Consider the following 21,843-nt stretch of genomic DNA (forward strand, 5'->3'; position numbering starts at 1 on the left):
CCCAATAAGCATATTAGAAGAGCAACTGACAAGCTGTTAATATTCTAGCATTATCGCTCTTAATGACAGCCAGAAAATATTAAATACTTGTAAATACTTGTATGAACACCAATTCCAACAAATCTGCGGGAAATGAAAAAAAATGTGACAAGCAGCGACTGCCATTTCCAAGATGCCGTTTCAGCAATGGCAGTTGCACATTTCTGATGAAAAGCATGCAAAGTATTCTTGAGAAAAGTAAGAAAATTTAACAGTACCAAAAAAGTATATTTTTCATTATGAACGATCAATTCGTGACTGGAAATTTGAAGTTAAACAAGTTCACCAGCCTAGATACATGTTACAGTGCTGTACATGCTAGCAGGAAGAACATGTTGTCTAATGGGTACACAAAAGAAAAAGACACCAAAATGGAAATGTAGAAAGAAATAAAGTCAAACATTTACTTACTTCAGACCTGGATCTGTTTCTCCATATTCATCCAAGTAGGGAGCAGGATATAAGCAGCCCCTGGTTTTACCTTCAATGAGGACAACTTTGCATTCCCTGATTCTTAAGGAAAAAACAGCTACATTTAAAATACAAGACAACTCCCAGCAGGTTCTTAACTTTTTGATGAGCTACATTTTAAGTCAAAGCAATGTTTCTTCGTCTCAGACAAAACGAATCAAGCGCTTTGACAATCCCTTTACTTTTTTAACACATTGAGTTCTGGCTAGCTACTTACTTGAGAAACACACAGACTCCAGCTCCACATTGAAGAGCATGAGAAGTACAGGCTCCCAACTCCTCCCCATTCACCAGTTCCTGACAGCAAGTATTCTGGGAACACAATATAGCCCCACAGAATAAACACAATACTGGATGTTTTTGTTCATCATCAGAAGACCGCGGGCACCTAGAAGAAGTGTAAGCAGAGTGTTACTGCAGGAATTAAAACTTTAAAAGAAATGTTAACTATGGATAATGTTCCTTAAAAAAACACCAACACCACCACAAAAAAAACCCACACCACAAACAAAGACCTAAGACACACTACATCATAATCATATTTCACATATCTGCCTACTTTGGCTATGTTTTTACATCACTTGAAATATTTTATCTGCAAGATACCTGCTTTGAGCAGGAGATTGAAGTAGATGAACTGCTGAAGTCCCTTCTAACCTGAATTATCCTATGATTCACTCTTCCTGGCATAAAACAGTGCCAACCTTCTGGACTTGTTGTATCCAGTGCAAAAATAATTTTCAGACTTGTGGCCAAATCAAACGCACATTGGACTGGTGGAAAATGACCAGCAGACCAAGCTATAATAATTGTATATGCTATCCTTTCAAACAAAAGTGACTTCAATTACTAAGCTGTTGTGTTTCAGATTTAAAATGAACATATGCTAGTATTGGCCAGTATCACCGCCTTCGCTTCTGCAAAATAATTTCTGTACATAGTTTTAAATACCAGTTACAGTAACTGCAAGAATATAAAAGTGACAACACAACTAGGAAGACAACTAAATATGTCACATCTTACCTAAACTGAGAGGCTTGGTTCAGAAGGCAGCTATAGTCTTCAGGAAGGTCTATTAAACTATTTCTTTTCCTAGGATACCTGGGTAAGTGAAAAAGAACTATTATGAGGAAAATAAAGATCGCAGCAAAGAACAGAATGGATAAGTATAAATTCCTGCTAAGCCTGCAGTCCTTTCTGCAAACTTCTGCAGTTCTAGAGCAGTTCTTCAAGTCCTAGAAGCCCAAGTGAGAAGCTCCACATGGGAGCTTCAGCGTTTCTATATTCCAAAGGTGATGAAATTTAATTTCATATGTAACCTACATGTATGAAGACACTTCAAACTTCAGTTAGCTTTTGTTTTTTCCTAGACTAAGCTAGATAGCTTGTCCAACGATGTTGTACACACTCAGTGAAAATTCACTGCATGAGGAGTAATACACAACCATGAAAAGAGAAATGTACTTTTGGTAGTAGAGCAGGAGGAAGAAAATACAAGCACTCTAACCTGCCCACAACAAGCACTTCATTCTTTGCACAGTTTTAAGTGAAAAACAGAAGAAAAAGCAACAATAACAACAAAACCAAACTTACGTTATTGCAACGCTTTTCCCCTTCAAACAACTTAACACCACCGGGTCAGCACACCACCTATTTCAAACAAACATTTGCAGATGACAGTGTTTGATAACAATATACGTTTAGGATCACTAAACTAAACTAGTAAGCAATAAGCAAAGACAGAGCACAGATAAAGCACTGATAGCTCTAGCTGAAACTTCGCAAGGAGAAACAGCTATTCTTTACAGTTTTGCTTCAGGAAAAGAATTTAAGTTTCTATACAAGATAAAAACCTACATGAAAACCAATAATGCTTAGAATTATCAACATGCACACGAAGACACAGAGTTAACACAGAATTAAAAAATGCAAGCAATCTTCAGATGTATTCAAGTTCTCCAAGTGGGCTACAATACACAGCTCCTTTTGGAATATATCTGCTGAAAGTCACAGCGTAAGAAATGTGAAGTACATTCTACTTGGAAAATATTTATTGCTTTTATTTAATAACCATCACCCAATGGTTATTTTACAATGCTTTATTGCATGTAGTATGCTTGCTTAGGATGGCCAAATGTGTCTACCAAAACAACGGTAGATATTGGCAATTTACTAAACCATGGAATTGGTATGTCTAAGATACCTTGCAAGTTATTTCTACAAAAAAGAGGAGAAGAGAGAGCGAAGCGTAGCAGATGGTCACTCTAGTACGCCTCATTTAACACATTTCTCAACAATCATCAAATTTAGTTTTCTGAAATAAGATTCTTTCTAAAAACATATGGGAACTTGCATGATGATTTGACAACTGTTACTATGCATTAAATATGTAGCCTCCTACAGCCTCCTCTGTTTCTGACTGGGAGCACTACGATGGATTTGTTAGCACTGCCTCTGGGGATCATTTGCTAATGTTCACAACCATCTATCCTCTGTGTTCTACATGGACTGTAAGTTAGAGTCAACAGCTCAAAATGTCCCTAAACTGAAAGAAATCTAGACAACAGAACAGAACGGGGGGAGAAGACCAAACCAAAAAACAACCAGGAAAAGCTGGTGGGAGCCAGAGAATTCTGCCAAGAACCAGGAATAATAATTAATGCAACCAAGTGCACAAAAGGTCACATTAAATACATGGAGACATTCTGCAAGGCAATATAGCAGGATTATTCTGAGTTAGGGGGGAAGAGGGTACCTGTTTATTTTAACTTGTGTTTTTGAATGGAGAATTTTATCGATTATTTCTTTACTGCTAGATTGCAATGTACTAATACTCAAATTGTACCTTTTAATCATTAAGCTAACTTTGACGTTCCTCAGTATTTTGCAAATCCAGAGAATAGCACAAAGCCTACATAAATTTTCCATATTCTCATTCTATAGCTCGTGTAATCAGCACTTTTGCTGTAGACAGATTAAAAATAGGCCAGTGAACAGTAAGGGGCATACCATGCAACCAAAGGTTTACGATAACTTCTTTCTGCATTGAATGATTGAATGATGCATGTCCCATAAGCTATAATTATTTAACATTGAATTACCACAAAATACAGAATGTCTTATGTTTCTGAAGTGTTTTAAGAGATTCAGTATACCTGTGCACATCAAACAAATGTTTAGAACTCCAGTAGGAATTGGAGCTCAGCCATTTATTAAGAAATTTGATCCTGACTTCCCATCAAGCCATCACAACAAAAAAACATGGCCTGTCCAGTCCCAATTAGTACCTTTGAAGCAGTGGATTTACTGTGTCCCAATATTCCTGGAAGAGCAAGAACAGATTGGTAGGCAGAGAGAGGTAACTACAAAGTGCCTTGAATTGCCCTTCTTCAGAAACTGGAAAAGAAAAAGAAAACATGAGCAACTGTTAAAGTGTTTCAGCACTGCTGACTAATTCACTTAAAACTAGGAATCTCCTGATCCCTTTTTCATTGAATAAGAAGTATGTTGCAGCTTCAGCATAGCTCCTAGCTAGTACAATGAGGTGCAATCCCACTGACTTAACCAGAGCTACAATAATTTGCATTAGCTGAGGATCTGCTTTAAGTTTAACAAATTTGACATATATTACGTAATTTTTAAGTCGTGCATAAGTCACTGCAATAACAGAATTCCTTGCTTAAATTCCATTTCACTGCAGAATATGTAACACATTAGTGCAGCAGATTTCTGTACTTACCACATTTTAGCTTTTGACTATCCTTTTGGACTGCAAGGATAGCCAATTTTTCTATGATCACTTACACATTACATAAAGTTGGGTTAATTTAATAGTTTGCTGGGTGGTCATTTATTGGCTCTGCTACAGAAAATGACACTGCTGATTCACCAGGAAGACTCCTCCCTATAGAATCAAAGTTCCAGACTAATGGTAAGGACAATAGCATATCCCAAAGTGCAGAGATTTTGACTTGTACACCCTAATCATATTCAAACTTAGTTCACAGTTTACATAAATCAATTTAAGATGCTGTATTTTGCCTCAGTTGTTCATAGTAATTTTGGTCCTCCTTTCCAAATAGTTGATGGTTCTGTGGTTCACTGCATTTTGACAGCCGACAAAATAATATAATATAAGCCCCCAGAATTATCTTTAAATCACAGAATCTTTGTATCCACAAATACTTATCAATACACCATTGATAGTTCACCTATTTCCACATACTCAGAAGTAACTCTTTTCCATGCAAAGAAGGCCGAGCCAACTCAGCTTCTCATGCTTGCCCCTTCCTATACAAATTAGTATTTCTTTTTCTTTCCAAGTCTTACTTTAACGTATTGAGTATCGTTAAGTTATTGCGTACCTTTAAAAATTCCATTCTTCCAAGAAAACAGTAAGCAAAGTCAATATATAGATATACTTGCTTTCTCATATTTACCTTGTAGTAGCTCCTCAGGTGGAGAAACTCCCAACAAATAATGAAAAAATAAAGCAGCACAGCGAAGGTAAGGCATGATGCCTTTTTTAACACAATCCCACACAAGCCAGCCTGGAATATCCTGACTAAAGCAACTGTAATACACAAATGAGAAATAACTGCAGTAGTTCACAGTGCAAATCCTTCTAGCACTTTCACATTTTGGCTAGCATTGGTAGAACGGCAGCTGGGTAGAAGCAACACTGATGTACCCCAAATTCTGTGAAACATAGCCATCAGCACCTAACTTCTGACTTCCCCTTTGCCTAAGGAACAAGTATTGAATTTATGTAGAACACTTACATTAAGCCTTCAAGTCATCTCAACTTATATTTTTCAGAACTATAAAAAACAAATAGCCAATACATAGCTGTCCATCTCTAGGTAACTCAAGATAACCTGATTTAAACTCTGCGATACAGCATCACGCATAGAGCAATTGATTTTTTTTGAAGTGGTGAAAGTTTTCCATTCTGTTGGTATTCTGAATGCAGTTCAAACATAAGGAAAGAAACAAACAACTAATATAAATACTCTTCAGGAACAACAAAACCAACACAATTAAAAAATTAATACCTCGTACTTCGCTATGGAAGTCACAACAGTAACCCTCAGATTGTTTAAAATATAATAATCCCACTTTTGACAAGAAATACCAGAGTGATACTCATCTCAGTAATTATTCTTGTAGTTTGTGCGATATGAGCATTTGGTCTAAAATACATAGAACATTTAACTTACTTACAGCGTCCCTGTTTTCTAAAATTTTTAAACTTAGTTAAATTTACATTTACGTGAATAGGATGTTCACACAAATGTTGACCAGGACCTGCTGGGGAACAACCTGTAAAGCTGTATTATAACATCATAGGCTATTGCAAAATTATTATGCAGATTGTGCTGTTTAAGCACAGATAAGTCAGACTTAAAAAACAACAACTCATATGCAGAAATTAAAACACTAAAAATTTCAGAGCTGGGTTGCCTAAACTTTGGCATTTAATTCTGTACCTAGGCATCTCAGTTACCATGACCTGATTTTCCAAAAGGCACAGCACCTATGATTCTAGGCTCATGCCTCAGAAAAGTTACTCTTATTATTTAGGTAGCAAATTTTAAATATTTAGAAATTTAGACTTAAAACTTTTAGACAAGCGAGTAGTGTTGTCAGCCCTTGAGAAACATATCTTTGCAACTAGCCTCAGTGAAGATAAATCAAAGCAAATTTGTAGTGGGTGCATCCATATTTTCTAGCTTATTTCACACACATACTGAAGTACTAAAGAGTCTGTAGGTACATTTATCAAAAAAGTCTGAAAAGATGGGCACTAATGCTCAAACAAAAAGTAACTGTGTTTATCTTTACACTTTTCCCCCTCTTATAGTCGAACCGTTTCCTTCATTCTCTAATTGAGACATTTAAAAAAAAAAAAAAAAATCAAGGCAAAGAAAAAAGAGCTACTACAGTTAGAGATTGTGTTTCTGTCCACAACGGATATAGGTATCTTTTCATCCTTAGACTAGGAATTTACTCTGTTGTCCACAAAAAGTAGCTATTCTAACTAAAAGTGTTCCTTTTGCGAGTTTCCTTTTTTTCAGTGTTCAGGAGTCTGGGAAGCACGCAAAAGGCATTATGCTAACTCCCCATACAAAATGGGTAATTTTTTTCTTGTTTTCTGTGTTGTTCAGGTCAATTCCTGTGGATTGCCATCTTTCTAGGAAAACGCAACGCTGTAACTGAACTGCTACTTACCCACTGGTGTACTGGCAAACCTCTCTACAGAAAGACTGTGCAGACCGTGCCTCCTCACTGTTGTCAGATGATGGAGCAGTAGGGGATTCTGCACACAAAAAGATGAATCCCACTGTAAAGGCACTTCATTTGTGACACACTTCTCTTTTTACATACACTGAGCTTTTTTTTTTTTATTATTTAAAAACTGTGCTACAGAAATATTTCCGCTTTGTTTTGCTTAGTTCTTTTCTATTTGCTCTTTTTAACCTAACAAATGTTCTAAAACTGCATGCTATAAAGAAGAATCAGGATTACTGCCTCATTGCTCATCCTCACATAAAAACTGCCTCCTTCCCTTGAATTTTTGAAGTTGTCCTACACAGATTAAACTACAAGAATTTATTATTTTTCTAATTGCCATCATGTGGAAGAAAAAGGAAAGTAGTAGCTAGGAAGCCTGTAGGTTACTGACAATTTTTAACAGTCAAATGAAATACAGAGAAAAGTTAAATTCTCTCCTATCAGTTTATAGGATTCTGTATTTCAGCTCTGGGTATTTACTAGGTTGAAGCATAAAGAAAAGTTTATTTCCTAAATCCATACTAACTGTCACTGCACAGGTCAGAGTGCTGCTGCTGGGCAGAACTTTTTCTTCTCCTACAAGGAGTGAAGAGGGGAAGATACCACTCTGGAATGACTGACTTGATCAAGTACTGATATATCAATAACTATTTTGTTTTCTTAAGCTAAACACACAGAAGTGATATAACAAAATGGTCTGAAAGTGATGTAGTGCTATTATTACTACCTAGCACTAAGTGTCATTTATTATAAGGAAGTTTACGCCTGGAAGACACTAATGGTGTCCTTCCATTATTTTTAAGAAATTGTGTAAAAATGCCAGAATAATCCAACCCAAATACACCTCTACCTGTTGCTGAAGAGATGACGATTTGCGTTATGTGTGCCAGTGTTGTCAGATGGAAGAGGTAGAGGTGGTTATAGGCTGAACTAATTGATGAAGGTTGCAAGTCTACAGCATCCTCCCAGTATAAAGATGGAAATGATAAAACAACTCCCACCTAAAGGGAAAGGGAAGGAGCAAATATTGAAGTAACAGAAATTTGGCAATAGCTACATGGTTAATAGAAATTATATTCTCACTAAACATTTATATTTAATTTCTGTAGTCAATTTAAATATGCTCATTTAACTTGCTAGCTTTAATTCGGAAGTGTAGCAAAAACTCATTGGAAAATCTTAACCATTTGTGCCCCTGTAGCATGTAGGAAACTCAGATGTAGTTCCATTGTAATTGCCAGTTTAGAGATACACCAAGAAAGCTTGTCCAGTTCCTAGGAAAGCTTAATCTTTGTTTTTTGACATAAGACAAAGCACACTGAAAAAAAGTGAGGAGAAAGACCAAGCATTGGTTAGAAAGGCAACCATGGCAAAACAGGTTTTATTTTGGTGGTTTTGGATTTTGGGTTGGGTTTTTTTTGTTTTTTGGTTTTTTTTGAAGGGGGAGTTTGTTGGATTGTTTTGTTTTCATTGGGTTTTTTGTTGTGTAGTTTTGTGGTAGAAGGAACTATAATACAGATTTGTATTAAAAATGGAAAGAAGAGGCTAAGAAGAGTAAAGAAGGTAATAAGAGTGAATGTGAAGGCTCAGAAGGTATGAGACCTATTGAGAAGGGAAAGTGAGGGAAACAGACTGAGTGTATACATTTCGGAGGGTTTTTTGGAGGTTTGATAGCAATGGAGGTAGTAAAAAGATGATTGAGACTGCAAAATTTAATAAAAGTAAGACAGCAAAGACTTGAAAACTAGAAGAACAGCAGAAGGAAAAGTAAACACTCACATATAGCAGCCATACGTAATCGTTTACTTGTATGCAGTGCTCACGTATAATCATTTGACTCACACAAGTGAACAGATAATGCAGGACTATCTACAGGGTATAGTACATAAAAATCCATGCTCAACCTCCCCATTTCCCCCCCATTAATATGAAGAATAAAATGAAACTGCTTACCAAAATGTGGAACATATCTACTTCTAAAAGGGAGGGAGTGTCCTCCACTTTAAAGTTTGGTAGAAGAACTACAAAATAAAGGTATCGGTTATACATTTGCTTTTTTTTTTTTTTTAATTGAACTGCAATTTCAGAATCTGATTTTAGAGCCTCTATCATTGCTGTGTTTCCATCAAAAAAACCGTCCAAGTCTGAACTAAGGAAGTACCTATTTAATTAACTAGTTACCACTTACTTAATTGATTGTGCATCTGTTTAGCTATTTCCACATGCCCAATCAGCTCACAATTTTAATGACTATGTCTTCAAAATTCAAAGGTAAAAATCTTTGATTTTTTTCTCCAGCTTTAATAAAGCACACAGTGTCAAGGCTGAAGTCCACAAGCATAGTTAGGCGCTGCAGCACTAGATGCCTCACAACCTAGCCCGATACAAAAGCCTGTACCGTGCCTAAGAATCCTATTGAACGGAAGGCAAGTCAAAGGGTGAGATTCACAAAGGCCACCACGCTAACCTAATCAGCAAGAAACGTGGAGGACAGTTATGTGTCTCAAACTAGCTATCCCAGAGATGAAAATATCTTAAACCAGGCTGCAAGCAGCCTTTTGAAAGTACTAAAAAGATTTAGTCTCACAACTAAGAGAGAGGAATATCTGGTTTGTGACTTTATCCACCTGTTTAGCACAGAATTTGAGTAATTTTGAACATTGCCAGAAACAGATTGTTAACCATCTGTAAATATTCTAGATCTGAGTATCTCCAGGCCTACGTAATTTGGGATAGAGGATTTTTTGGGGACTTCAGTGTATGGTGCTGGGTTAATAAAATTATTGATTATTTAGTTCAATAAATACTCCATGATTTCAAGCAACATTAGAGAAACTGAAGTTAGCACTGCTGTCAGGAGTCTAACTTTTGCTTCTATGCTCTATTAACGTGTGTGCCATTTTGCAATAGAAGCTTCTGCAACATGAAAGGTAGTAAAGAAAAGGAATACAATACCTCCTAGAAGACGAACCAGATGTTTCTGAATCAGGACCTGTGGTGATGTTGTTCTCTGAGCAGCTGCAAACTGCACTAATGCTTTAAGGCCACTGTGCTAGAGCGCAAGAGAAAATGGTTGGACAGGAAAAAGGGAAAGATATAATAGTGAAATAAAGCTGTAAAAACTTCTCTACTTCTGCAAACAGAAAACACATTGATCAGTGAATTTAATATGAACTTCAACGTATATGCAGAAACATGATTCTTCCAAAATGCTCTTTATGTTATCGGTCTAACATTTTGAGAGCTATCCCTCCACAGAGGGATAACATCTTGCTAACAACTTGACGTTAGCAGTTTCAACAGTAAGTTTTTTAGACATGTGTATTATGTATGTTTATAAACTTTTTTGTTTAAAATGTATTGCATATCTTACTTGCCCATACCTGTCTATTTTGTAGAGATCCAAATAAAGGCTTGCTCTCCGTTTCCAAGAGGTTTTCTTAAAAAACACAGAAAAAATTAAATTGCTTTGTTCTACAGGAACTAACATAACATTTCTGTTAGAATACACTTAGTCCAAGATTAATTTATTCTTAGTATATGTACTTCTTTTTAAAGTTCAACTTTATTCTGATAAGAGAATTCTCTTGAAAAAATCTAGCTTAAATTGTACTGAATGATTCCCAGATAAACAGTTGTAACAAGCTTTTTAAAGACATTTGGTTTTCAGTTCTTGCTAACTAGGGATTTAAAGGAACACTGTTTCACATGAACGATAAGACATTCTACGGATTTAGTTGTATTTTCAATTCCCCTTACACAGTGCTCAAAACCATCAAGGTATGTTTACAGGGATGCTATACAGCCATCTTACCCTCAGACTTGCACTATTGGATTTGACTGTAGTTTAACAAACATATTTTGAAAACAAAATTCCCAAACTAGAATACAATTCAGCTTTCTTCCCTGAATGCATTGGTTCTGAAGGGATAATCAAGACAAAATAAGCTAGTAAAAATAACAAACAAAATTAACTCAATTGAGTAAAAAGGTATCAACTAAAATGTTTGTGCTTTAGTCACTTTTCAGAGATGAGTAAGTACAATTCAAGATCTTGGAATTAATATTTTTTTTGCTTTCATTGGGGGTTTTTTAGTTGGGAAGTTTTTGTTCGTGGGTGGGTTTTTTTTGTTTTGGTTTGGTTTGGTTTGTGGGTTGTGGTTTGTTTTTTTTTTTAAATCAACTCTAACAAAAAATGGAAGTGTTTTAACTTAGCACTTCCATACCTCAGTTTAACACACAAAATGTGGCGTTGCTGAGGAAATATGGGAAAAATCAGATTTGTACTTTTAAGTGTCTGGCTTTAGGCAATAAAAGCAATTCACATCCCTTGGGTCAATGATGCTTTGAACATCTTCTAGAGACTCCACTAATACAGGCAGCTAAGGATCCTTGTCTAGGCTACTTGGCTACATGCCTGTTAAATGGTTTTAATAAGACTCAAACCCAGCATACTAGAAGCTATGTAGCAGTTTTGCTTTACAATTTCATGGAAGCCTGCTCTATTTGTAAACAAAAATGAATTATCCAAGGAAGTGGTGTGGCCTAGGATAGGTCAGACTGTCACAGTGGTTGCTCTGGTTTTATAATCTTGGCCTGGTAAGGCATCTGAATTTTCCAATTCTGACATAGGCCTTCATATCCTATCTGTGATAACAGTTATTGCATTTATACACTTGCTAGCAATCTCATCCCTGACACCACCAAGGTCGTTTTTAGATATTTAATGAAAACAATTTGCACAGCATTAAGTGCATTAATGTTAATAGAGCTGGGTGGCTTCCAGTCCTCTCCTGACCCATTTGAAAACTCTGATAAAATCCAACACTAAAAAGATGCAGTGAGTTCCTGTGACTATTCCTGCCTTATCAGAATATTCCCAATTCTCCTACAAACCTTTTGAACTCTTGACATTCCAGTTGGGTCAAGTCCACTATATATTTAATGTAGACTACACTTGTAACTCAACAGTTTCATCAATAAAAAATGGCATACTTGGCAAATCATATTTATGGAGATGTAGGGTTATATTCGCAATTCCATCAGCATGCATTTCAGGCTTATCTCTTGCCTCTCTCCCTGCCTGGAAGCCACTACAGATTTATCTACAACTTTATGTTTACTACACAAACTTCTTTGTGTATATAGTACAGAAATGAAATGAGACAGAGCTAAACAGGTATGCTAGCCCAAAAAATGCAATCATTTTTATGGTAATTACTTTGCCTTCAAAAAGGGATTCATGCTAGACAATGTTTGGGTCGTTTTTTTTTCTACCAGGTATCTGCTTAGCAATTTCATTATACAAAAGACCATACTACTTCTACAATTTCCATGAGAATTCTTCAAGAATAAGAACTAATGAGAGAGAGTACTATTTCATAGCTGTTAGACATTCAGCTGTGCAGGAGTTTGCCTGCAGGTCAGTGATCTCTGGCAGCCTGAAGACATTCATTGAATATGCTTAATGTTACAATTAGTAACATGGAATATGATCACTCCCTGCTCTCTCAGACTAAACTCAGTGTTGCCATTCCACACCCTACATTATAAACCACCATCTAACAAAAGCAGCATATTAATTATATTGGATTATAGATTATCATTCTATTATTATATACGTAATTACATATAATATACATTGTTACACTATTACATGTTGCTGTATTTATGTAGAACTATTATTATTCAGACAATCAGAATTTATAAAATTATATAATCAAACAACTGTAAGATTTTCAATTCACAAGAAGGAATAAACCCAAACTATGCTTTACCTATACACTGGATGGTAAAAGCACATGTGCTCCAGGTCATCATAGGAATCCTGTAATCAGCTTCATTTGGAGCAACTTTTAGCCCAACTCTGTAAATGGTGGTGGCAAAGAGAATAAGCATCTCCTTGATACTGCTTGAGTATTTGGCTCTGCAAAATAAGCCAAGATAATTTCAGTCTGAATTATTAATAGTGCTTATTACTTACTGGTCAATCTCTAACAAAGTCTAAGGTATTTATGAAAGAATTCTTGAATACGAAGGCCCTTTGCCTGTACAGAGGAGAAAAAAAATTCTAGTTTCCGTTAGTAAACAAGTGCCTTGACATAACAGGCTCCACAAATGGAGAGGTTAAGAGCTGCCAGGCTGGAAGGAGTCTATTTCCGTTTACTGTATTATAATTCCCATTCACAAAATGCAAACATTTAAATCAAAGTAAAATACAACGAAAAAAACAAATGTGAGGAATCAAGTGTAATTATAAGTGCCAAAATGAAAATATATCCCATCTCATAAGGCACTAAAAAAGGAAAGACAGACATTTCATATGCCTTTTTAGCATTTAAGCTCCTCTCAACTGACATCGGCTTTGTTTATGTATATACAGTTATGTGCAGAAAAGTGCCTAGGCAAAAACTGGTACAGTTTTAATGGCTTGTGTTTTTTCAAAATCTTACACAGAACTTTCTAACAGAAACATACGACATTCATATTAATTCTCCCAACCTCTACAGCTAAAACAATTGTCTGGGGATTAGCCAGGCTCTTACTTAAACATAACATCGTTTAAGTGCAAACTATGGAATCTTTCCCACAGAGACGAGTTATCAAGAAAGAATTTTGATTCAACTATGTTGTCAGTCAGAAGTAGCAGAAGTAGAGTACTTATACAGCATGATCTAAATAGAAGACAGGCAGCTGTCTGTCTGATGCTTTTAAAGTGTACTTTAAATCCACTCATTCTGTTTTAGGGGGAGAGTGCTTTTGCCCACTGGAATAGAAACAGACAACACAGCCCTACTCCTTTGAGTTATCTATGTTGCATTATTGCGTCCAAAACCAAGCGAAATCTATCCCTGAAACAGACATACAGAAGAAAAATTAAGGCAGACAGACATTAAATAACTTGCTTAGATGCACAGGAAGTGACCCAAATCATTGGAATTGTGGATTAGAAAACTCTAGACTCCTAGCTTTGTACCAAGAACATAAGTAGTACCAGACTGGATTTGACTAAGAGATCCATCTAGCTCTGTATAGGTCTGATATTCAGTGAATGCTTAAGGAAAAGTATAAGTATGCTGACATTCAGACCAAATAAATCATATGCCTTTCCTTCAATACAGATCCTGAAGTATACCTAGGTTATTTTAGGGAGAATTAACATAATGCAGAGAGCACTTCCAGTAACACTTACGAGGACTGAACTCCAAAACTAAGGATAGAATGGAATTCCAAAGCAGAGGTCCCCATTCCCTTGTTGGTGAAAGCTGGAAGATTTTGTTTCTCTCCTTCCAGAAAAAAAATAAAATTAGATCCACATTAAAAAACAAAGAAGTTCTTACAGTTTTTACAGCAGTCTAACAGAAGCGAGACTTCTTTTTATTTTAAACTAGTTTGAAAAATAATTGTAAACAGATCTCACCAGCCAGACTGTCTTCTAACACTCCTCCTTAAGTAACATTTTCTTATATTTCCAGAAATATTAGAAATAAAAGTAGTGCTTTTCTGTTGAGGAAAAGGACCTTTCCTGTATTGTAAGAGCGCAAGGAGTACATTGATTCTCTGTACCTTCTGTTTTCTAAACACTCATACATATTTTTATTTTGGCCCTTTTAATTTGATTTTTCTCTTTTTTACTACATCACAGTCAATACAAACATTTAAGTAACTGAGTGTTAGTTGGTGGCTATCCTCTCCAAGTGCAAATAATTTTCTTCTACAGGGAAGTGGAAAGAATTTAGCAGAAACCAGGAAATTGGTGAGAGCACTGTGAAGTCAAGACATAGCTCAGAAAGGGCCATGACTTCATCCCCAGCTTTATTTGATACTCTCTTGATTGATAGCAGAAAGTATTCTTTATTTGAAGTTTTCTGTTGGTATTAGTTAAAACATGTACTGGCTACTGGCATATTAGATATTAGCACATTAGCTTCAACATTAAGATAACAAACCTTTAGCATTTTTCACACTGTAGCCCGATATCCTGACTATGATAATCTCCAGCCACCTAGCCAGGGAAAGAATCTGAGCTACTGCCTCTGCGTCCTCACTGAAAACAGAAATAGAAAGCAGGTTTTACTTTAACACCCAAAGAATCACCTTAGCTTTAAAAGCAGAGGACACATTTAGATCAAAACACATTAACTCAGTATTTGCACAGTTTTGCTGGCTTTGTAAATTTTGAGCAAACGGTACAAAATGAAGTGTGAGGCTAATACTAGATCTAGGTACTTTCTCATCTGATATCAGCTCCAAAAAATAGGCAATCCAAAAATGCTTCTTAAAAAAAAATAGTAGTAATTTTGACTGCCAAAAGCAGTGAATTTGGCAGAATAGTCAATAAGGAGATATGCAGTCTTTTATACAGATTAGGAAGGTCAGCCCAAATTTCCCTTCCAAAAATTTGAAAAGTCAACCCGCCCCAAAGTAATTTTTACCTTTCTTTTTTTTTTTTTTAATTAAAGGCTATGCAATCTGGTAACTCACCTGTTGATTTTTTGAGCTTGCAATGGAACTATCGGAATCACGGTATTGCACAGAGATTTGCAAAGTGGACAAAGATACTCTCCATTCTCCAAGTCAAATATCTGTTCAACATGCAGACGTTGTCGAAAGTTCAGCTGCATAGCTTCAAAGTACCTACAACATTGAAAAGGAAATTACTAGAAAGCGGAATGGCGCAAACATGACATGAAAACAAATGTTCAAGTAACTAAAAGTGTTACTATCTAGCAAGTACCTATCCAAGCCAACAAACAACTCTTTTCCTTTGATTCATAACTCTTTCATGTGCTTGGACGTGAAAATAAAACCTTTGTGCACATACATGAACTCACGCAAAAGTGCGTGGTATACCACTCACGCAAAAATGACAGCAACTTTTCCTTGCTTTGAAGATTCTTTTAAATTTCATTAGCGTTTTTACAGACAAGCAGTCCTTAAATTTTCTACTCTTCTCTCACATCATCTTCAAAACCACAAAACACTATATCTAGTCTCTCTCATATGCAACTCATTACAGTAAGTTTGAAACAGGGATTGTACATGTTTTTATTTCAGTTTAGGAAAAACTACCGGTAACATATCATAAATGAATAATCAGCTATTCATGGCAATGACTGAGCCTCATGACTAGACAATGAAACTGTAGCCTTCTTTTAACAGGAAGAAAGGATAATTTATATTACAATATTGTACTTGAGCTATTTTAAACTCAAAAGGAAACCAAGAAGTAACTATCATCTTTTTACAGGTTTCATTATGATGTTACCCCCTCAGCAGATGCAGCAAGCCTTCAGATTTCATTAATGTCTCAGCGGTATTATTAGGAACAAGAAGATCCAACATTCAAATCTTCTTGCCTGGATACAAGCAACTAAATTCACTGCTAATGTTCAGACTGGGTATGTAGGATTTTCAAGACAGATAGGATATTACCTAACTTCCCCACTACGGTAATTACTAGATTTTTTTTATTTTTTTTTTTTTTTTAGCTTTAAATCGTACATCTTAACGGAAAAAAGAAAATCCCATTTATGTAATAAGAGAAAGTACGCGTGCGGGGGCATCTGCAGAAGTTCTAATGATTACAGAATATTTCGGAAAGTATTCTGTTACAATTTTCCCACATTCAAACAACTATGTTTTTGCAAGCAACTTCTCTTCCTCATACATGGCAGCTACAAATATATTCCATTCATTTGAACTCATACCATTTTACAGAGTATTTTGCAGTATTTTTAGGCTGCACAGATACTCTAGACAGGTGTGGCAGACAGCGTTTGGAGGAGTATTAGTAAGTTAGAATATCTGTTATGTAATAAATAAAAGACTATACTCAAACCTTCTGTGCCATCCCATATGAGAAGAGCCTGTTGTCCATTTTACTCCCATTTACCCATACAGCAAGTCATCTTTTCTTAAAAAGAGCAAGGGAACTGAGCTCCAATGTTGCACTACTTAGATCTACGCAGATGTAGATGGATCTGCCAAGAGCAGATGTATTACACTCAAGGAACATACTTCTGTATCATTTTAAGTGTGAGCACCTATTTATTCTGTACTGATGTTTTATTGTAAAAAAAAAAAAAAAATATATATACACACACACACATATAGAAAAGTAAATGATAAGCACTAGAAGTTTAGTCAGATTTTTCAAAGTAAAATGGCACAAGTACAAACAAACCTCAAGAGATTGTTTATATCATACAACAATATAAAATAGCTTGCAATTGCATGACCCAACTCTCTTTACCTGTTGATAATACTTCAGTGGGATTATTTCTATTATTATTTCACACTATTTATCTTGCTCTCTGTAATCCTACAAATATAGCTGCAACCAGGGTGACGATATTCTGCAAGCTAAGTAACTTGGTCTTTTAATATTTCAGGTTGCATTCTAATCCAACAAACTTGGTCTAAGTTGTGGGCTCCCCCAAACAACAGAAAACTAGTAAAGTCTTTAAGCACTGTAGCAATTCTTTCCTCTTACTTTTTATTATCGGTTTGTTCACTGATAGGGTAGGGATGGGGAAGAAATATCGGTAGATTTAGCCATTCATATTCTATTCTAAGTGGCCGCTTCTCATCTAAAGACTGACTAGAATAAGTCAGCTTCATCCTTTAAGCACTGACCTGGTGACAGACTTTCAGAGTCAAGGTACTGTTACTATAGAATGCTCACCTGGAAGTTTCCTACTGGTTCTCATTGGCTTGCTAAAAATAAACCTACTAGATACGCTTTCGTATTCTTGATCAATTTTACCCCATTGGTTTTATGTGCATAAGTTAGTAACTCCTTAGAGATTCTTCTTTGGGTCACAGAAGGCACTAAAAACTTTTGATGATGATTTTCTTCATCGGGTCAAAACTTCTCTTGTGCCATATTTCATTTTTAGATGAGTACAAATAGTTTTGTCTCCTTAGTTAAATATCCACTTACTGTACTGTATTTTCAGTGCAAACTTAGATGCTTTGGAAAACAGATTAATTAAAAAAAAAACCAACAAACCCCACATTAAAAGGCTGCAAAGACACATCCTTACTTCTGCCAGCAGGCTGCATGCATCACATGACCACAGCTTCCCGTGTGGGTCCCACAAGGTAAGTCAGGGTGCATGAAGAGAGGGTCTAGCGTATCTAGAAAGACACAGCAGAAAAATTACTGCAAGAACAATAATGTAGCTTCATTTCTGTTCATACTGATGGGAACAACAGTGTACACAGAACACAAGCCTTTGGATTTTATTTTCCCACAGTTCAGAGTCACATTAAAATCCCATTTGGCCACCTTTTCCAGACCAATACTCCAGCAAAGCAATCACAAGACAGAGACCACTTAAGGTACTGAAGGCTTTCGACTAATTATGAAGAAAAAGATGACAAAGGTAAAAAGCAATAGTAAATTGGTTTAAAAAAAAAAAAAAAAAAAGACTTCTTCAGTACTGGAATAGCTCTGTGGTTGGACTTGCTATCACTGAAGTTTTTAAATGTGTTTGTTATTGTATTTTTAAATGAAAGAAAGTGAAGCTACTAAGGACAAGAAAGACGAGGCATTTCTCCAACTCGTCCCATATATTTTCAAACCACTGACACAAATGGCACTGCTGAATAACAAAGTTAAGTCTATCTATCTCTTACTAATCTTGCATAATTGTTAACAGCAAACACATTACACATGCACACTCAAAGTTAGGCTTCATTTCCCCCTTAAAGATATCTAAATAGTACTGAACAACAGCAGCCCTCCAAACCTCATCTGGTGGACTGTTTATGATCTTGAACAGATACCCCTGAATTTGACAAAATGAAGAACAGGGAGGGAAAAAAAAAAAAACAAAAAAAAACCAAAAAAACCCCACCCAACCAAAAAACCCCCAACCTAGCACTCAAATTGCGCTGAAAGTATAATTCTATTTGTCAGCAGCTGAAGTTGCTCTAAATAAAATGGAGACTGAACTAAGAAAGCGAACCTTGCTATAACACTGATTTTCCACTGTCTGCGCTTCTGCTGTGGGAACAACCATTTTTCCACTTATTTAGACAGAAGAAAAAGCTCTTACATAGAATCACTGGCCTACCTACAATCCTTCTTCTAATGGATGAGCTGCAGAGGACCATGCAGCAGAGACTAAGTGCTATAAACAATATTCAGAAGTGGCTTTAGGAAAAGGAACTTAATTCCCTTCTTTCTTCAATTATTTCAATAGCGCAACATGTCACTGCAGAAAGCTTACCAGTGTATTGGGCCACAAGAGCATAGGATTTCATTTCTACTACAGAGTACCACAGAAGAGAGCAAAACAAATGGACGCAATTAGTACATGGCCTAGATAAAAATTTTATACAGCTGGCTGCAAATTGTCATTATTGGTTGTTCGCTGTTAAAAAGAAAAATGGATCAAATAGGATTCTGTAGGAGTCTGTCCTGGCTCTAGGACTATTCAGTATCTGTTAATGACCCAGAGGAGGAAACACAAAACATCTTCTTAAATGGAATAACTTGGTAAAGGTTTGCAAGTACGATAGAGAACAGCGTAATACCCTGGAGAAATAAGAAACAATGCTGAACTTCCCTTTGCTTTAGAATTCTATTTGAAAACATTCAAGAGTGTACTTCTAAAATGAAGCAGGAATAATGAACTGCCCGAACACAGAATTTAAAGCTATTTGCTAGACAGTAGTGTCATTAAAAAACTAGGGCACAGGGTTCATTTTGCTTTATGAGCTGACCACAAATCAACAATACCCTGCTATAAAATAGAAAAAAAAAAAAACCCACATTTGAAAATAAGTAGGAATTTAACCTACAAGTTGTAACATCCATGCTATGCAAACACAACAAACTAGAAAACATCCTGAGAGCACTTGCAGACCTCCAGTTTTATGATCTTTCAACACTGCATCCTTATTCCTTATATATTAGTTAGCTTGAATAAGCAGGATTTGAAAAAATGATTGACTCAGATTTACAATAAGATGTGGGCAGATACATAGAGAATGTATATTGATTAATAAATATTTAATAGATAACAGCTATTTAAATTTTTATCTGTTAAAATATATATAATACAATTTACAAAGAACTTTAACTTTTAATTATTATTTAACATTGTAGTGTGCTTGAATCAAACTAGTAATGTTATGATGAGATCTACATCTACCTCAGGGTGATTTCACCTAAACAACATTTGCCTAGGCAGTATATCAAGTAGGACAGAGCCAAAAATTCTAATAAACATGAGAATAAATTAGCTTACCTTCTCCTTACCCACAAAATCAGTTATCCTGGTCAAAGAATTAGGGTGGCTTACTAAGTTTCTTTCCTGATAAATCAATTTTTGACACTTCTTACTACTCTACTGTCTGTCTTCATTTTTTTTTTTATATTGTCTTATAAGATGATAATTACTATCATCCATCATACTTCTGTGCATCCAGGCTGGACGGAATACTCAAGTTTTTAGTACTTTCTCATTTCACTTCTGTTTTTTTGGTGGGTTTTTTTTAGACAAATACTCGTTTGCCCTTCCTAGCCTTCTGAGATTGCAACTATCTTTGCATTTTAAAAATTAATTATAGATTATACTGAAGACAATGGTTCTGATAGTACTTTCAATATTAATCATTGCCAAGGTGAATACACTGAAGTTATCTAGATATTGTTTCAACTCTTCTTATCCTATTCTGGACAGCATTTGTCTCTTGTTAAAATTTACAGCCATCAAGCATCTGATCTTGAATTACTATTAATTTTCTTCTTCAAAAAGAGAGCAAAAAAGTCAGTGAGTACTTAAGTTTTTCCTTTCCCTTCTAGTATTTCTCACGTTTAATCAACTGTTACTTACAAAAAATTCTGGTTGGTCTTTGTGTTTCCTGTTACCAACATGCTATTATGCAACCCTAATGCTTTTGTTTGTATTATTCTCTTGTATTTCCCCCCCTCCCATTCATCAGATGATATCATATGAACCTTGCTTACGCTTTTCTATTTTTTTATGTTGCTGGTTTTATTACTTCCTGGACATGAGAAAAACAAAACCAAACACAAACAAAAAACCAAATCCACCTGAGGCTGACATAGTGGCCTCTGATAATGTTCATGCATTTCCTCCATATTGGGAAAGTTTGCTGCTGTACTTGAGTCAATAGGGACTGTTAATATTCTTGGATTTTTTTCCAGAGTGACCACTCCGACCAAATCTCTAAGTTTTACAAAATCTTCTTGTGAGATTAAAGCAGTTTCTGATTTCCCGGGGACAAATTAAAATCTTCACAGACTTCTCATTTTTAAGTTTTAAAGCATGGATTTTAGAACAATTTTACAATTTTCACTTTTTATTAACTAGGGTAACTCATTTGGCAATCTGACTAAATACAGAATTTAATCACGTTCAAAGCTCTATGTACAGAACTGCTTGTAGTCTAAAAGAAGAAAAATTGCATACCCCCTGAGAGTTCAAGAATTCTGCTCCTATTCTGAGTTAAAGCAGTTGATTTCTGGACACAGGCAGACAGTACCATGGCAGCACTCTCCAACTTTACTTCCTGCTCCTCCTGACAAAGAATACAGGTCAGAACTTCTTTCTCAGCAACAGACGGACCTCGTTTGGGACCCAAAGCAATTTTGGAGTAATCAATTGCCGAAGACATGCTGTAAGACCGTAAATGACACAGATATAAAATAATCAGATAGCTTCTTCTAAACAAAATTATTCTTTCAAGTATCTAAAAATGTTATATACTGCTAACATTTCTGGTTTTATACCAAAGTGCTTTACAAAACCACATGATGACCAAACAATGAAGAAACACCTCAATCCTCACTAAAATACAGTATTTCTTTAAAAATAGAAAGTGGAAGCCAGCTAACATAGAATAACACAATGAAATGGATTCAGACAGCAGGAAATTCAGGAAGCTGTATTCAATGTAGATTGGATTAAATACATTTTAGTCATAAAAACACATTAAAAGTGATCCCCGTTCTTGAAGAAAACATACTGAAAATGAATGTCACTACCTTAATTCAATGCT

At 35.7% G+C, this 21,843-nt stretch overlaps 1 protein-coding gene across 1 annotated transcript in view; it reads right to left on the minus strand.

Annotated features, from left to right (window-relative positions):
- Window positions 1–21,843, minus strand: part of UBR1 (ubiquitin protein ligase E3 component n-recognin 1) — a 55,840-nt gene that overhangs the window by 167 nt on the left and 33,830 nt on the right. The window contains exons 30-46 of the mRNA XM_009887972.1: window positions 21,255–21,460; window positions 17,853–17,946; window positions 15,289–15,441; window positions 14,754–14,851; window positions 13,997–14,090; window positions 12,582–12,730; window positions 10,188–10,243; window positions 9,760–9,856; window positions 8,758–8,825; window positions 7,655–7,805; window positions 6,742–6,829; window positions 4,950–5,083; window positions 3,798–3,906; window positions 2,104–2,160; window positions 1,534–1,611; window positions 728–898; window positions 451–552 (exon numbers count right to left, since the gene is read on the minus strand). Of these exons, the coding sequence (XP_009886274.1) occupies window positions 451–552; window positions 728–898; window positions 1,534–1,611; window positions 2,104–2,160; window positions 3,798–3,906; window positions 4,950–5,083; window positions 6,742–6,829; window positions 7,655–7,805; window positions 8,758–8,825; window positions 9,760–9,856; window positions 10,188–10,243; window positions 12,582–12,730; window positions 13,997–14,090; window positions 14,754–14,851; window positions 15,289–15,441; window positions 17,853–17,946; window positions 21,255–21,460 (1,905 nt within the window). The remainder of the gene's footprint in view (window positions 1–450; window positions 553–727; window positions 899–1,533; window positions 1,612–2,103; window positions 2,161–3,797; window positions 3,907–4,949; window positions 5,084–6,741; window positions 6,830–7,654; window positions 7,806–8,757; window positions 8,826–9,759; window positions 9,857–10,187; window positions 10,244–12,581; window positions 12,731–13,996; window positions 14,091–14,753; window positions 14,852–15,288; window positions 15,442–17,852; window positions 17,947–21,254; window positions 21,461–21,843) is intronic.

This window comes from Charadrius vociferus, unplaced genomic scaffold (genome assembly GCF_000708025.1).
Source record: "Charadrius vociferus isolate BGI_N301 unplaced genomic scaffold, ASM70802v2 scaffold337, whole genome shotgun sequence".
Classification (NCBI taxonomy): Eukaryota; Metazoa; Chordata; class Aves; order Charadriiformes; family Charadriidae; genus Charadrius; species Charadrius vociferus.